General features: G+C 42.2%; 2 protein-coding genes across 7 annotated transcripts in view; one reads left to right on the top strand and one right to left on the bottom strand.

The window, feature by feature from the left end:
- Positions 1 to 17595, top strand: LOC128886954 (trithorax group protein osa). 6 transcript variants are annotated; one of them, XM_054142250.1, is made up of 21 exons: positions 2 to 1149; positions 1314 to 1436; positions 1546 to 1752; positions 2221 to 2280; positions 5665 to 5797; positions 5923 to 6018; positions 6124 to 6449; positions 6518 to 6911; positions 6988 to 7113; positions 7189 to 7370; positions 7562 to 7603; positions 8352 to 8549; positions 9290 to 9509; positions 9583 to 9759; positions 10185 to 10295; positions 10986 to 11145; positions 11215 to 11473; positions 11565 to 11730; positions 11826 to 12136; positions 12218 to 12457; positions 12535 to 17595. In XM_054142250.1, the coding sequence occupies exons 1-21, from the start codon at positions 310 to 312 to the stop codon at positions 14497 to 14499; spliced, it is 6336 nt and encodes a 2111-aa protein (XP_053998225.1). In that variant the 5' UTR covers positions 2 to 309; the 3' UTR covers positions 14500 to 17595. The 6 variants fall into 6 exon arrangements, with proteins under 6 accessions (XP_053998227.1, XP_053998225.1, XP_053998228.1 ...); XM_054142251.1 differs by having other exon boundaries at positions 4 to 1149; positions 8352 to 8540; XM_054142252.1 differs by lacking the exon at positions 7562 to 7603 and having other exon boundaries at positions 1 to 1149.
- The window catches only part of LOC128886953 (intermembrane lipid transfer protein VPS13C-like), a 15172-nt gene continuing 14116 nt past the window's right edge, over positions 17062 to 18117 (bottom strand). The window contains exon 52 of the mRNA XM_054142249.1: positions 17062 to 18068. Coding sequence (XP_053998224.1) covers positions 17928 to 18068 — 141 coding nt within the window. The 3' untranslated portion in view covers positions 17062 to 17927. The remainder of the gene's footprint in view (positions 18069 to 18117) is intronic.

Raw genomic sequence — 18117 nt, forward strand, 5'->3', positions numbered from 1 at the left:
CGCGTTTAAGGTTGGACGGTTCACGGGAAAGCCGCAAGATGGCGTAATACGTGCGACGCTGCTTTTGACGTTCGCGTATGAGTTTTTTTTTTGGTTCCTTCTACTTTGAAAACGGCAGGAAGCGAAAATTGTTGGTACGGTGCTTAGTGCTCGCTGGTCTGACTGAGGATGTGGTGGAAAGTGTTGAGTACGATAGGAGAGATTCAACAGGAAAGGATTTCGATTTCGAGCACATAGTACGCGAGACACACGAGGTCCCGCGATTGGCCAGTTTATGAGACGACGATGGCTCCGTGAGGAGAGGAGAACATGGCTGCGACGCAAGCCGAGAGCCAACAAAACGATGTGAAGCTGAACGAGTCCGTGAAATGCGCACAGAAACGTCCGCAAGTTGGTGGGAATAGTGCGAGTGTTAACACGAAGCAGCAGCTGGATCCAGAGCCGGGTGATAAAGTGCCCCGGGGCGCGGCCCAGCTGCTTAAATATGTGAATCGCGGCGGGGACACGGGTTTCGAGATGAGTCAATACCGCGAGGACATTGGTGGACACACTGCCGGTGAAGTAAAATCACCCAGAGAGGCTGGTCAGGCGCCTCAAGAATCTATCGGCAAGCAGGAGCCTCTCGACGCGCCCGGGCATCCGAACCATCCCGGACATCCGTTTACGCCGAACGTTATTCGCGATTACTCCGACGAGTATACCAACAAATCGAACGAGTTTCCCTCCAAGTCGTTGACCGATTATCCGGGCAAGCAGATACCAGAGTACGTGGGAAAGCATGGAGATTTCCCAGGGAAACAGTTGGACTATCATAGTAAACACTTAATACATGAAAGTGAAAGAGTTCATCGGGCAGAAATGGAAGAGCATTATGCAGCTTCCAAGATTGAATCGCGATTGGCATACGTAGGAGCTACACCGAGCAGTTTCACGGGGCAGCCCAGGTTTCTATCGGGACAAAGTATATCCCAAGCTACCGGTCCAACCCCGACATTGAATCAGTTGCTTCAGGCCTCCACGCCTGTGCATCGGTTTCATGGAAACTATCCTGGAATGGGGCCAGAGCCCTATCAACAACCTTGGCCCATACAGCGACCTCCGGTCGTTCCTCCAGTTTATCCACAACCTGGTCAACGGCCTCCACAGACGGTACTTTTCTAACAATATTCCTCCTTACGTAAAATACATTACATATATTTTCAAAAGCAAAACAAGCTGAATTTTTACTTGGACCTTACTTTAATATTTTGTTTTTGATAGGCTATGTATGTTTATTTATTATCTCATATTTGCATATGTTGCACGATAAACAGGGATCCCCGAGACTACATGCAGGACCCGGAGGACCAAGTTCTCCGACTCCTATGCCATATCAACAATATACACAACGTTATTCTTCTCCTACGAGACCACATGCACCGTATAGTCACCATCAGGTACATTTACATAATGCATTTTTGCAAATTTATCAGATCATATAGTAATTATGGATAAATTTTTTGATAAGGTTATAATTAATGTTAATTCAATTGTCGCATGTTCTAGCTAAACTCTTATACTACGCAAACCAGCCATCCTTCCAGTCTATATACAGAACAGAGGGGTTGGAATCAAGGTGGACCACCAAATCCACCACCACCCCCAACCAATCAAGCTAATCCTTCCAGTCAGTCACCGCAACGTGCACTTTCTCAATCTCCAGCACCACCTCCTTCGGCATCTCCACAACCACAAGCGACAGGCCAATCACAAGTAAGTACAGCCAGTCACAAGTAATATAATATATTCCCTGTTTATTCCAAAATACATTTTGATTCCAACTTCTTATCGAATATATTCTCAAGGAACATAGAAGATATAAATGTACGAACGTATGATTAACGTTTTATTTTGATCGTGAATGTACGTAAATTTTTTTCTGCGCCTAAACAAAACAGTTTGTTCGCTTTATTTTACATTACCTATTTGCACGTAAAACAAAGTTTTCGAAACGGTATTAATTATCACAAAACATAACGTAAATTAACATATATTTATAGATGTAAGGAAATCGAGATCTTTTTGTTTGTAAAGAAATAGTTGTATACCACCTTTTAAACGGTCGTCTTTGTATACATAAGCATTATACATTATCGATTCTATAGCATTTCGATTCTGTACGGAATACATAACGAAAATGGATTTTCTAAAAAGAAGGAATTTTATTTTTTCTGTTTACAGAGTTTTCACAATCTACAGCAACGATCCACAACACCAAATACTCAAGGAATCGATTCAGGGGTGAGTGTTTAGTTATGTCAATGCCGAATTAACATAATATATCGTAGAAAACTCTCTAAAACGATACTAACGAATCCTTAGAAATCTTGCTTAACGATTACCTTGCAATTATCAACGCAAGGAAAAAGATTACGATCCCTGACGTTTCTTTCGAATTTCGCGTATCACGCTTTAATTTTAATTATGGAGCACATGCGCACGAATGCACGTGTGTGCACGTGTTATTGTTATTTTATATTTGTACTCGACGATTGATTCGAGTTGATTAGAAATTACGAGAAAGAGCCAAAGGACGAAGTCGCGTACGTCGAACGAGAGCTAGTATCGCTAAGCAATTCTAATTTCGCGTTGCATAAAGTGCCATTTGATCTTGGATACAGTGGTTGGGAGGTACTTCGATACTTCCCTCGTGAAAAGAGCAAGCATGAGTGAGCGAAAGGGAGACCTCTTGAGTATGGTTTGCCTACGGAAGGAGGGGCAGGGTGTGGGAAGTGGGGATGGAGAATAAGCGACTTGTAGAGTTCGATTAGGGCGCGAGTTGCGCGGCCGCTGGAGCCCCAGATATTAGCGACTTCCCCTTCTCTCTCGCTCTCTCGGTGTGTACGCGCGTACGTGTGTGTCCTCCCTCACCGTTGGCTGTCTCCTTTCCAAACGTACACAGTTGCACGCGTGTCGCGCTCACGCATCCCTCCCACGGTATATTCGATCTCTCGCTTCTTCCAATATAGATGGGCGGGTTAGCGAGAGGTCCGTGTGTAACCTATGGTACAGGAGCGAGCAAGAGCGAGTGTGCGATTCGTTGGACGCGGTGGTGGGGAGAAAACAGAGTATCCGAAGCAGTTCTCCCCACCACTTCTGACGTTTTATATCGTTCAGCTATATTCGGTTCGTTAGATCATGCAACTGTCACTCTGCGACATGCTATCGAACTTCTCGTATTCCCATGACGCGGCTGAAAAGTGTCGAATAGTTTAAACGTTCGATGAATAGTATTGTTTTGAATGACGTTCAACGGGAGCTATTTCCTCGTACATAATCGGTAACTTTTCAGATCTGCATAAATCGTGTTTGTTGGTCGCGAATCTAGGCGTATCGATTAAAATCTTTTATTTTACGAGTTGTGTCTTTTACGTAAGTTAAGGAACGAGAGTCACGCGTCTGGCCGTGTAATATTCCATACATCTTTTTCTCTGTTTTTGCATCGCGGCTACGAGATAATTCATTTTATGTGCCGGTAAATTCTCGTTCGATTATTACACCATTTACAGCATGTTGGATAGGCGTGCTTTCGATGCTCGCGATGCTTTACAAAAGTTGAACGTACTTCAATTTAGAATGGCTATTGTGTCATTGAATCGGTCTTGTTGCGATAGCGATGTTACGGCATTGACAGATAAAAATATTATTATATAATATCCTCGATATCTTGCATCAACGTAAATTTACTCCTGTTTTATTATCTACTTAGTTTACTACGTAACACGCACGTTCGCTTCGCGCTAATAAACAACCTTTTATACGATGACGCCCTATTTATGCAGTTACTTCTATAGAAAATGACACGTGTAAAATATTTCGAACCATTCACGAGGCGAATATCGTAAACTTTCGACAATCGTTAATTTTCGAAAAAAGATAGACAACATAGACAACAGTTACATCGTTAGAAATATAAATCTGTAGGAATTGGAACAAGGATTTATGTATCTTATTTGATCGATACATTATATTTCCATTTAGTTTGCTAGCGAATAAAAACAGTTCACCCCCATAGCGTTTGGACTTTAGAGCAGTTTTCTCTCTCTCTCTCTCTCTCTTTCTCTCTCGTGTACTCTCTCGGGGTTTTTGGAGCACACGGGTGCTTTTCGCCGACGAGCGGCGAGAACGGCCGACGGTTACCGAACGCTTGCCGCGCCACGAAAGAACGCCCTCCAACGAGCAGCTAGACGCGAAATCTGTAAACCGAAGTCACAGAACACTCGATAAAAAGAATCACGTTTTTAGTTATTCTCGGCCACGTACACTCACGCAGACGATCAACCCACCGAATTCTAACCTGTTACTAGTCGTGTGTCTGACAATCGAACGTGACCGTTTTGGACCGAGAATATCCCGAGGATTGTCCCTCATGATACGAAAGTGCCTGTGGGACTTATTGACACAACATGCGATGGTCGAACGAAGCACACGGTGAACCAGCAGCAGTTCTATAGCGTATTTTACAAGATTATGTCTGTTTTCATGTGGTTCTGAACCACCAACTATCACGACAGCCCATGATCCAAGTATGGTGTGTTGTTGTTACACGAGATCCCCGTGAAACATGTGAAAATCGTACAGAGAAACTACGAATCGTTCACCGTGGGTTTTGTCGTAGTGCGCGGGGTAACGCCTCTCTCCTTCGATTCTCGCGTCATGCCGAGAGTCCTTGTGTCCAACACCGTGTATACTATACGTTCTGTGATACATCCGAGGAAGTCTCTAATCGCCTTCTGTACGGATGAACTGTCCAATGTCTGGTAGGTGTAATGATGTGCTCTTTCTTTCTCGTTCCTCCCTTCGCCCGTGTCGCCCTCTCCCTCGCTCGTTCCACTCCCCTCCTCTCCTCTTCTCTCTTCTCCTCTCCTTCCCTCCCTCCTTCCCTCCCTTCCTTCCTCCCTCACCGTCCCCCTCTCTATCCGTTTATCTGTCTATCTTTCGCCTATCCCTCTATCTTTCTTTACCTCTCCTCTTTCCTTCTCGCTCTCAATGTATCATTGTGGCGACCTGTGCGAAGTGTTACGTGTGTATATATACACAAATGCACATGCAAAAGAATGAATATTGAAACATGTGCCAGTGTATATGACGTGTTATGTTGCACCGTACGATTAGTACATCGAATACCGCGTGTAGTTATTCTCGATTTTCTCGTGGATCAAAATATGACAGCGACCAAAGCGTGTTACGTATAGGACAAACTTTACGTATACTTGACGAGTATTAACCTTTTTTTTTGGATAGTTCCTTCACCGAGATTTATCCTTTTTCTTTTATCGATATACCAATTCATGTGTATTAGTGGGACGCTCGCTCGAAGAAATTGATCGATAGATGATACGAGAAATAACGCATCGAGCGATTGCTCAAGAGTGACTTCTGTGCACATAACCATTTACCGTGCACTGCCGTTTACCGCAGTTGCTTTTCGTTCATTCCATTCTAATAATGTTATGCAGCACGTTAGTATAGATTTTGTTTATTATCCTAATCGAATACAAAAATTGAACAAATTCATAGGCACGATATATTATTCAACACGATACTATTTGACTTGAATTTTGGGTATTGTATCTTGGTTCGATTTCAATTTATCTAATACATTTCTTCGATTTTGTATTGTAGGAATTGTCTGGACAAAATAGTAATGATAGTTCGAATGGACCAGCTTGTCCAGGAACGCCAAACTCACAGGGGATGAGACCAACCCCTTCGCCTACAGGATCTACAGGTTCTCGCTCGATGTCCCCTGCTGTTGGTTTGTACATTTTGAATTATTACGCGCTAATTGTGCAGCGTCGACGTATAGAACCATATCATAATTACAATTATAATTATTCTTTTAATCCTTTAAACAAAGCTATGTATGTCCCTTTCTTGCAGGCCAACAAAACGTTCAGATGCCTCCACGGCCGTCAAGTAGCCAGTCAGATGGTAGTGGACCAGCACGAATGAGCCATTCTCCTATGACAACCCAAGGTGAATAGCATATATTATAAAACGTATAATCAATTTTACAAGAAAGAGGGAAAAAGTTATGCCTTTAACAGAAAATATTTACGGTGAAAATGTTTGTATTTACAGGAGCATACCAGCAGCCATTGGGTCCTTCGCCACACATGCATAGCTACAAAATGAATAACACTGGTCCTGGTGTCGTTCAACCAGGACCCGGTTCGACGAGTCTTGGTGGAATAAACCCAATGGGTGGTGGGATGGGGTATGCAGCTGGTGGAACGGCTGCCGGTCAGCCTGGGGGTTATCACGCGCAAAGTACCTATCCACCTCCGCGTCCACATGTACAATTTCCACAAGGTTATCCATCCCCAGCCAATTCGCAACCACCACCGAACAATCAATATCAGGCTCCTAATAGACCCAATAACTTGGTGCAATATCCTCCGTACACGGTAAGCTTGCGAGATAATTTCGAAGAATTCGTTAGTTTATTCGATGCTGATATATTTTTTGTTTTTAGCATAAAATGGGATTTAACAGCGTACCACCGGGAATGCCACCTAGCCCGGGACCACCTCAGGTTTACGGAGGTAGTAGTACAACGGGTATGGTACCGCCGGGCACCCCTGGAGTGGCTGTGATTGGTAATATGGGACCTCCGGCAAGTTCTATGGGACCTCCACCACCATCACCTAATCATGTCAGCAGTCAGCCACCTCCGACAAGCTCCAATGTGCCCCATTTACATACCCCTGCAGCCACACCGCCACTGAATCACGAAGGAAGTCCAATGCCTCCGCCGAGCACTACTCCTAATTCGCATCCAACTTCAACGCCAACACCGACCAGTCACAGTTCCGCAGACCTTACTACCGAAACTTCCAACGACAGTGGCATAACTACTACTGCTTCAGGTATTTGTTTAATTCATTCGTTTTACGTGCTGTGCGTAATTATGCGCATTCGTTGAGAAAAATATTGTTGCCCTAGGTACATCAGCTATTAACGTCACATCCACTTCAAGTGGTACTGTTACATCTGTAATAACAACTGGTCCCGATGGAACATCTTTAGACGAAGGATCTCAACAGTCTACATTATCAAATGCATCGGCTGGTTAGTATATAAAGTTAAAAATACATTAGGTTATTCTTTTGTCATGGAAAGATACATTAATTCGTATTAACGTAGCTTCTGGGGAAGATCCAGCATTTACACCAAAGGTTCGAAAAGAAATGATAGGAGGGTATCACAGCCATCCGACTACACCGCAAAGTACAGTTCCATCTCCTGGTGCCGCGAGTATCAATTCAATACACGAAGAATATCCCGATATGAACAGTCCTGGTTGGCCGCGTACTCCTGCTAGTCCTGTATGTATTTTCTTTTATTGGATGATTCTTAAAAGTTTGATATAACAGTTCACTACTTCGTATGTATATTTGTACTTTTATACGCATGTTTAATGTATCCGTGTCAAAATTCTAAGAAAGATATACAACTCAGGGTTAATGTTTTTATACTGCAGTCTTTTCGATTTTTCAATATTTTATATATTTTACAGGTTTTTAACAGTCATGTGCCTCAAGACCCATACAGATCTAAGGTTACTGTTTTTTCACTATAAGTATTTATTATACCGTTGCGAAAGATATCACTTACACTGAATGCTTCAAGCTTTGTTTAATCCCAATCGATGTTTGTATTTGCTTGGCAAATATCCTTTACACATCATCGTAACGTTTTCAATGTCATATATTTACAGAAACATGTATCGCTCTTGCATTTATACGTTATAAAGTATTAGTACGTTCTCCATGTGCTTTTATTTTTATTTTTATTTTTATTTTTATTTTTATTTTTATTTTTATTTTTTGATTGCTAATTATATACTTGTCGAGTTCATATACCATTATATACCGTTTTTTATTCGTTTACGTTCGTGTACAAAATGCATTCGCTGCTCATCAACTTTGACAAACGTAGACATTGAGATATAGGACACGACAAATCTTTTGAATATTTTATCTGTAAATTTGTTTGATCATTGAAAGAACTTTTACATTATTTTGCTTCGCCTAGTTGCATGATACATTCGATGCGATTTTTATGTACGATCATTGTTTAACATAGATATCACGAAAGCGGCATTTATTGCATGAAAACTGTGGGTTACGGTAACACTTGATATACTCAAACAAAAGTAATAACATTTTCAAGTTTGTAACATAGAATAATACAAAAGTATACGTGTAACATGCGTTCTTAGCGATAGTACATACAAATTTCAGAAGAATCGTTTTTTATTATGCAACACAGAGGAAACTAATCGATGTTACTAATAATTATTGCAGAAGTCAGACAGCTTGGCAAAGCTGTACGAAATGGACGACTCGATGGATCGAAGAACATGGCTGGACAAATTAGTTAACTTTATGGAAGAACGGAGAACACCAATTACAAGCTGTCCTACCATCTCCAAGAACCCCCTCGACCTATTTCGGCTATACCTCTACGTGAAAGAGAGGGGGGGCTTCATGGAGGTATGCAAGGTGCAGTGTAGTTCCATCTAGCCCTCGGTGTCTACGTAGTTTTTTTTATTGTCTCTATGTGTTCACATTTTTTTTTTTAAATATTGTGTATACACATCGATATGCCAAATATTCACAACTCGGATGAGCTTCATCCGAGTTTCTTTTTGGCATTTTTAAATATCCACTGTTGTTGAAAGTACTTTAAAATACACTACAGAACACGCTTCTTTATGTTTGCGCTGAATTGTGCATGTTCACATTGTACCTTTATTTTATTTTGTTTTGTTTTATTTTTGCTATTAGTGTTTCTTTCTTACCTTTTTCTTGTATACTGTATGAAGTATGAGGAAAAACAAAGAAGCCTTAACACGTCTTTTCTTGAAGTAGTCATTCGACACGTATGGAAAACGCCCTGATCTACAAACCTTGGTGCTATATGGAATTATTCTAATAATCAGCGAAGAATAAACTTTTAATATCGATATAATAACGGTAATTCGTTTCGATTGTACTCTTGTCTGTTCGTTTCGTTTTTCACACTTGCATGGTCAAGAGTCGAAGCATTTGGACGTAAAAGAAAGAGCTGGTTACTTTACCAAGCCGGTATTTCATTTGTCTTAGATTAGTCGCCGTAATGATTTGTTTCCACGTGTTTTTTATTTTGCGTTTTCGAGATGCAGATTTTTGCTGTTTGGATTTTGTTCTGGAAAGCTTGGCGCGAGGACTAACGAGGCAAAAATGTCGTTAATTCTCTATAGGTAACAAAGAACAAAACGTGGAAAGACATAGCTGGTTCACTTGGCATCGGAGCGAGCAGTAGCGCAGCGTACACGCTGCGAAAACACTATACGAAGCATTTGTTGGCGTACGAGTGTCACTTTGATCGGGGAGGTGTTGATCCTCAACCCATTATAAATCAAGTCGAAGCTGGTTCGAAAAAGAAAGGATCGAAGGGAACTGCCTCTGTACCCTCACCAGGTAGGTGTCGAAACTATTTTTCTATGACGATATCTCAAACTCTTTTCAACATTTATGTTGTTCGTTATTTCAGGGTCTTCCAATTCACAAGACTCCTTCCCTGCTGCTGGATCGAGTAATGCTTCCATGGATGGTTACGGAAGTTACCAGAGTGGCTATACTGGCGGTACACCCGGAGGACCTTCTTCAGAGTATACACCTCCTCCTCCTAGACCTCCGAGCCAGAGTAGTGCTCCTTCTCCCCATCAAGGTAAAGAGCCTGTACTTTATTTTTTACTCTAGTATATATCAGTTATAAACGATCTAAAAAAATAATTTTATTTGATCTTTTTGGATCATTTCGATTATCCGGAAATATAAACGATTTCAGAATTCGTTAGTTTTAGATAGTACTCTCGGCAGTTTTTATCGCTTAGCGAATTCTAAGGACCATAAAACAGAGGCCGAATCATCTTTTCGTTTAACAATGAAAGCTTCTCGGATTGCTCTTTAGACTCGACGAATCGAAAACGTTTATTAATTCTAGTGTATCGATATGCATTGCTTTCGTCGGATACAATGTATTAGGTTGGTGTAGGTATCGTTAAAAATAATCCACGTTAAACTCACCAACGTAATAGTTGTACGTGCAGCCTTGTGAAAGGAATTGCGGTTGAGAGAATGATGTTCTGGCAGGTGGTTCGAACCAGGGCGGGCAGAATAGCGTGAAACCGTTCGACAACGGTGTGGGACGCCTTCCTCGCAAGTCGAACGCAACGCCCTACCCTGGTCCACTACGAACCCCAGGTACTTCTCTCTTCCTTGTCTCCTTTCACGATTTACAATAAAACACATATCTCCTGTCCGTTGATATCCCTTGTGTTAGTGTTTTCTCGCTGTTATCATTTTCTTCTTGTTGTTATTCGTGACAGTGTTACAATTAAAAAATTATATATTACCTCATTTCTGTTTACCTATTATATATAAACAGGCTGTTTGTTAGACCGTACCGTGAAGCACTTTTATGTCCTTCGTTAAGTCGTATCCAATATTTGTGGAATATGAAAAAGACAATCTATATCTTTCACATGTGTGAGAAAGCTATTCAAGTAATATTTCTAAGTTAATTATTATATCCTCGTTTTTCTGCAGTTTATTTTATAATTAAAAGATTATTTTTTCTGTTTTATATTTCGTAAATACATATTTATCGTAAATAGTTTCTTCCTTATTTCGAACGCTTGAAAATTTCGTTCACAACGACTAAAAAGAATATTTTTTATTTTACCAACACTCGTTATATATGTAACCTACATGTGAGTTTTATGTTTCGTTCAATTTTTATTGGTATTGTATACACATTTTTTTTTACTCGAGAGGGTTGAAATTACAGTCGAAAGTGTTACGAATATGTAAAGCTTGTTCCGATACTAAGCGTTTTAATAATTAAAAAATATTTTGCAATGCATTCTTGAAACAAACTTACTCGCATTGAAGGTATACAACAAGGCAGTTACCAGAACACAGGTTCCTACCAAAACTACCCTCAGGATCAATACATCCGACCTCAGGGAAACACGTTGTCTCAACAGGGAGAGTTCAATCAACCTTATTCACCGAGGTCACATTATTCACCTTACGTACCAGACGTCGACAGGTCAGAAAGAAAACTTATGCAAGGTTTGTTTTGTAGAAAGAGAGGAATATGACGTTGAGTACTTTACAGAGGATATCCCGGAGGAAACATGCCGCCAAACAACGCCAGCGGACAGGACATGTACAATAGATATAGCAGTAGTCAACAACCTGCGAGCTACCCAGCGGGAACACCACCTAACGCGAGAAGTAACAGCTATCCATCTGCGCCGCAAGCACATCCGGCCACTGTACCACAACAAACGGCTACCAGTCAACCCTCTTCGCCTTCCCAGCCTTCCGCTGCTTCGTCCTATTCGTGCCCTCAAGACTACTACAGACAGGAACAGGTGACGTTATCTTCCTCTTTTGTTTCTTCGATAAATAAATACGTTAACATTTTTCATCGTATTACTGAGCCAAATGTAATCCATGTTAAAGGGTGGATACGGAGCTCCTGCAGGAACACAAATATACTCAGGTAGCGCAAGTGCGAACAAAAATATGCCACCGCCACCACCAGGTCCAAATCCGCCTAGGCGTCACCCTGACTTTGCCAAAGACCAACAATATCCTCAATATAATCAACAACGACCAGCGTATCCAGGTAAGCCGATCGTTCTATTAACAGTGAAATTCCCAATTTAGCATGTTCCTTTTGTTGAAAATGTTAAATGCCACGTGTTAACGTTGCGATTGCAGGATGGCCAAATACAACCAATCAGTACAATAGTAGTAGTGCGAACAATAGGGTTCAATATCCATCTCAACAACCACAGTCGCAAACGCCGCAACAGCAACAACAGTCGCAGCAACCCACGCCACCGGTTGGTCCTGTTTCCTCCACGCCTCCAACAGGAGGAATCGCTAGTAGTCAACAGTGGGGTAGTCAACCGCCAAATAGAACCACGCCTCAGCCAACTCTAAACACTATAGCACATGCTCCTCCACCGTGGGATCATCGTTACACAAATCAACCGTCCCCTCTGTATCCTGCACCTGGAACTCATCAGGTAGATTAATAATTTCTAACTCTGCTCGACACTTGAAATTTTTAGCGTTTTCACGCCGTTATCGACGAATCTAATTCGCAGAATCAGCTCGGGATAAATCCCATGATCAGTCAACAGCCTACGTCAAAGAGAGAAATGACATTCCCTCCCGATAGTGTGGAAGCAGTGACTCCGCTTCTTTACAAGCGACGGAAACTCACGCGAGCCGACGTGGCACCGGTAGAAGCTTGGCGCATCATGATGGCTTTACGATCGGGGCTATTAGCTGAAAGCTGCTGGGCTCTCGACGTACTAAATATTTTGTTATTCGACGATTCTTCTGTGAGTTGATATTTTTTATTCTTTCTTGGCGATGCGTAATAGAACGTAAATACTAACTAGTGCAAACCAATCTATAGGTAAGTTATTTCGGGTTGACGCATTTGCCTGGGCTGTTGGACGTTCTGCTAGAGCATTTCTCGCGTTCTCTGTCCGACATGTTCGAGTCACCGTTAGTGAACGAGGACGATCGCAACTGGAACCAGTCTGCGGACGGTCCCGAAGTCGATCTTGGCGCCGTGACTCGTCCCATCGACCCCGAGGATCGAACCAAATTACTCGCGACGTCGAATTACACATTTTTATCGAGAAGGGGTCGTCCTGTAAAAATCGTCCCAAGGGACGAAGATCTGTTCGTGTTGGATACTCGGAGGACTTGGGATCATCAGGATTGCGAGTCGGAAACCGAGCCCTGGCAAGTCGACATTAACACCACCAAGTACATAGTAACCTGCTTTCAGTCTGAAATAGGATCGGTACCGTTTGCGCGTCTCCTCAGAGACGAGAAGCCGCCTTTGCTCCAAAAAGAGGTGGAATGCACGGATTCCAAGGACGAAACCAAAGTAGAGCCCGGTGCGCTCGAGACACCGGAGTTTTCACAAAAAGCTAGCGAGCCGGGCGACAAGCCGAAGGAAACCAGCGAAAAGAAACAACTGGACAAGAAGAAGAAAACGAAAACGTTGAGCGACGTTCTTTCGAGGATCAAAAAGGAACCGGAAGAGATGAACGATCTCACGAGAGAGTTGTTCGAGAAGAAGAACGACGGGTTCAAGAAGGAATGCGAAACCGAGTCGAAGGTGAACAACAACATGGGCGAACACTTCGCGGACCTACAGAAGAGCAACGAGGAACTCGTCCCGACGCAGAACGGACTAAACGACGCGACGAGCAACGTCGAGCTGGATAAAACCGTGATCAAAGTTGAGATCGAGGAACAGGAATCGATAACAAAGGACGACGATAATACGGAGGGACCAAGTTTAAAAATAAGAGATCCAGCAGGAACGTTGAAGAGGAGACGAATAAGCGATTACGAGGACGAGAGTTATTCGAGGGACGAAGCGAGTCTGTACCTCGTCACTGAGACTCAGGACAGCCTGGCTCGACGTTGCGTCTGTCTGTCCACGATACTAAGGAATCTCACGTTTATACCAGGCAACGAGTCCGAGTTCGCGAAGAACGTGACGTTTTTGAGCCTCCTCGGCAAGCTTCTGTTGCTGCATCACGAGCATCCGGTCAGGACGCAAAAGACTCGCAACTACGACCGAGAAGAGGACGCAGATTTCGCGGATTCTTGCAGCAGCCTGCAGGGGGAGAGCGAATGGTGGTGGGATTTCCTACATCACATCAGAGAAAACGTACTGGTGATGGCAGCGAACATAGCCGGCCACATGGATCTGAGTCACCATCCGGAAGAGATATCACGGCCGGTTCTGGACGGGTTGTTGCATTGGGCGGTGTGTCCTGCCGCCCACGGTCAAGATCCCTTCCCTACGGTGGGCCCAAATTCGTCCCTGTCGCCGCAAAGATTGGCACTGGAGGCTTTGTGCAAACTCTGCGTGACCGAGTGCAACGTGGATCTCGTGGTCGCTACGCCTCCGTACTCGCGACTCCAGAGACTTTGCTCCGTATTGACCAGGCTACTTTGTCGGAGCGAGGAGCAGGTGTTGCGCGAGTTTGGCGTTAATCTGCTGCACTTCCTGTCCGCAGCCGACAGCGGTGTGGCGCGCACGATCGCTCTCCAAACACCGTGCGTAGCGCTGTTGGTGGCGTTTATCGAGCAAGCGGAGACCAGCGCGATAGGAGTTGCGAATCAACACGGTCTGGCCGCGTTGCGGGACAATCCCGAATCGATGGGCACCAGCTTGGACATGCTGCGACGCGCGGCTGGCACCCTGCTAAATCTCGCCAGGCATCCCGACAACAGAACTCTACTATTGCAACACGAATCCCGGCTACTCGCCCTGGTGATGAGTCAAATTCTGGATCAACAGGTGGCCGCGATCGTTGCTCGTGTGTTGTTCCAGTGTTCCAGGGGCGCGTAACTTTGTTAAGACGGTATTCTCAGTTTTTTTCTTTTTGGGCCTGCGGGTGTGTTTCGCCGTGTTTATTTAGCCTCCCTCGTGTAAAATGATGATCTTTTTCCCAAGGTGATGAGAAAGGACAGCTATATTACGGTGGCTGCTATTTCTTTAGAGAATACAAGAGAGAGAAAGCGCGACAGAAACGTATAGAAAGGTGTAGAAAAGAGTGCGTGCGAGAGAAAGGGAATTTAATTACACATAGAGGAGCGAGGAAACGATGAAAAACGCGGGGTTTGGTTGTAGAGCGTGTAAAAGGAACAAAGTGTCGATATATAAACGCTATGGCAGCGTGTGGTTGTAGTTTTATATCGAGTAAACTCGAAGAAGTAAGAAAGTTAATTATTGGTGTTAGCAGCGAGTTAAGGTATACTTCGACGCGACTAAATGCGACGCGTCGGATGTACCTCTCCCCCCTTCGTGAATTGGAATAATATCGATAGTGTAAGATATTTACATAGTTAATGAAAAAAGGAAAGGAGGTGGAACTGACGAAAATAAGAAGGGTCGAGACGACGAGTGAAATAATCGTGGAGGAGAATATAGAGGGGTGGGGTTAGCGATAGAGGGAGAGGGAAAGGGAAAGGGAAAACGAGAAAACACGAAGACGTCGAGAATAGAGGATGAGAAAGGGAAAAGAAACAAACGATTATTAGCAGCATAATAATATATATATATATAAAAAAAAAAAATACCGATGACGATTGAGACAAAACTATACAAAAAAAATCTGTTTGACGAACCTTAAAATGGTGCGATGCGGAACGATAATATCGGGGTGACGATTATATATATAAATATTAACGATAATATAATGCAAATTTTTATATTTGCATGTTTTGTGCTGTAATTAGCGAGTAATTAAGATATTTTGTAGATAACACACACACATACACAAACACACACACACACACTTCCATTGAATCTTATTCGAACTGCGCCGCGCATGAGGAGTAACAAAACGAGCAGAGGAAAAAAAAGAAACGAAAGGAATAAAAAATACATCATGCGGCGCGAGCGCCCCCAAACGGTGGTCCGTCTCGCGAACGAGAAAAAAAATTTAACAAATATAAGAGAAAAAGCAGCGGACCACCGAAAGTCTCGACTTTAGCAGCACAGGCAGAACTAGAACTGAAGAAAGACATTGTTAGAAAAGAGGAAAAGACCGATGATCGCGAGCGAGAGAGCGAGAGAGATGCGAGAGTCGAAGTGTGAAAGAACGTGCGAAAGCGTAATAAAGAACGGTGGGAAATAATAAAACCGAAATTGAGAAGAGAACGATTGAAGAATAACGTGAAAATGATGTGTGGATGGGGAAAGGACGTGAATGACCACTGCTACGGCGAATAAGTAGGCGAAAGAAAAAGAAGAAATTATGCAAAGACGAATATAGGAAGCTAAAAAGATACAGGTGGAGGACAAACTTACAGATTCGCCTCGACAAGTATGAATATCGTGTGAATGAGAGGGAGAAAATGAATGCGATTACGATAGACCGCAAAAATGCTGTCGCGAAACGATTAGCATCGTGAAACGGTAACACGGTGTAACGCGAATGCCGCATCTGTACATAATATGTAGATGCGTAGGAGGATTTGTGTATACAACGAACGTCTTCCGCGCATCTACCTTGCGCAGACACGTCGCTTATGTTATACATGTAGTGTGTCGCAGCTTGTCGGCGCTAGTAGTTTGCGGCAACTGTTTTTGCGGCCTGTTCATACGAAGACAAAACAGAAAAGAACGCGTGCAGCTTTACGTGCATGAACATTTTGCGTGTGTATTAACAGAAATAAATGGAAGGAACGAATGCCCCGGTTGCGTGCACGAAGGATGGGGGTTCTGGTAGAAAAAGGGGTGGGGAATAGTGTCTGTGAAATAAACAATCCGCTAATATACGCATATACGAGCTTACGAGAGAGAGAGAGTGATTGAGAGCAGGTAAAACGTAAGCGATTAAGCAAAAATATTAAGAAAGTTTCAACAGAGAGTGCGATCACGCTTCAGTTTAAATTAATCGAAATTATTGCGCATATTTTGTTTGGTAGAACTTCGGTTTTTATTTTTTATTTCTGATATCGTTTTTTTTTTTTTTTTTGTGATTCACCGGACACAGGAGATTTCCGAAATATAAGTAATATCTGACTGCAGAATTTTTTGTTTTTGGAATAAACGTAATTGAATGCCGTTGTGATCAAAATCGAACACGTAACAATGTCAGACTACGTATTAAGAGGGGATCTACGAGTAGCAACGATAGCGATAAAATAACGGTTTAAACGGGCGATGAGATGTACTAGGAGGAATGGGGAGAGAGACGAGGTCTAGAATGTTTTATGGTAATGTAAAAAAAAAAATGGAACATATAGAGAAAAGGTTAAAAACATGGAATTTTTAAATCTTAAGCTCTCGATCGTGCCATTAAACGATTTTAATGGGATGTATTTATAGTCTCAAAACTTTATGCTTTTCAAAGCGCATATGTTATCATAAAGAAAAGAAATTAATGAGTACTATCCCCCCCCCCCCTCCCCCATTGTCAGCTTTTGCACATATTTCGACGTTTCTTACATATACATTTACCTAATGTAAAGAAAAGAAAACAAGAGAGAGAGAAAAAAAAATACCACACTAATTTTGAACGTTCGTTGAGTCGACGACATTTGCATTCACGCACCTTCCATGCCGGTACTTCCTTTTTCATTTTGTAGAAACAGATTAAACGAGTGAACGGTGTTTCAGTTCTCACGATGATAACGTACGTAAAAGAAAAAGAAACAAAAGGATAAAAAGAAACGATCAGATTCGACTTTGTTTGAGGATAATTAGGTGAGAGGAGGATGAAAGAAAATGATAAAACACAGAGGATGAGGTAAATAAGTTAAACAGAACACTTTCCCTGATCCCAGCTTCTCCCTGGCCCCAAAGTATCCTACTCTATAGATATCTAAATACGTGTAGTTCTTAAATTATTTACTTTAGTTCGAGTGGAGATGCCTGTAAGTGTAATTTACTAAGACTTTTTGTAAATAAATTATGAAATAAACTAGACGTACTTTATCCAAATGACTATATAATATGCAGATATATGTATACATACATACATATATGTCTAAACTTTCTGAAAACAAAACTTGATATAGCGACTTAAGGGAAGAAAACAACTATTGTGAGAGTATGAAATACTTGAATATCTTAAATTTGTGATGGCGTAGAAGATTTCTGAACTATACGAAAGTTGAAAATGAAACAATTGTACTTGTAGGAAACGATGTTGCTTTTTAGGTATTGGTTTTCAATATAAATGAAAAAGTACTGCGTTCGTCAGAGAATTTATTGTGCCTGATTAAATATACAATGATCTCTTTTTTTTTTTATAGTTTGGATTCCAGTTACACAACATGCTTTGAACATATACTATTCTCCATGTTCAGGATCATGGCTATGTTTATTTTTTGACACAACCACTCCAGAATGTCTGTCGCCTCGCTTTCCAAATACCAGTCCGCTACAGGTGACAAAGTATCTCCGTTCTGCAGGTAAGATCAGTTCGTCATGTACTGTTCATTACTCAACATTTAT

The sequence above is a fragment of the Hylaeus anthracinus genome, unplaced genomic scaffold (genome assembly GCF_026225885.1).
Source record: "Hylaeus anthracinus isolate JK02 unplaced genomic scaffold, UHH_iyHylAnth1.0_haploid 11985, whole genome shotgun sequence".
In the NCBI taxonomy this organism is placed as follows: domain Eukaryota; kingdom Metazoa; phylum Arthropoda; class Insecta; order Hymenoptera; family Colletidae; genus Hylaeus; species Hylaeus anthracinus.

Coding starts and splice junctions, on each gene's coding strand:
- LOC128886954 (XM_054142250.1), top strand. CDS start 310: ATGGCTGCGACGCAAGCCGAGAGCCAACAAAACGATGTGAAGCTGAAC. Junction 7,604..8,351: donor AAGACCCATACAGATCTAAG/GTTACTGTTTTT, acceptor TAATTATTGCAG/AAGTCAGACAGCTTGGCAAA. Junction 12,458..12,534: donor TGTTATTCGACGATTCTTCT/GTGAGTTGATAT, acceptor ACCAATCTATAG/GTAAGTTATTTCGGGTTGAC.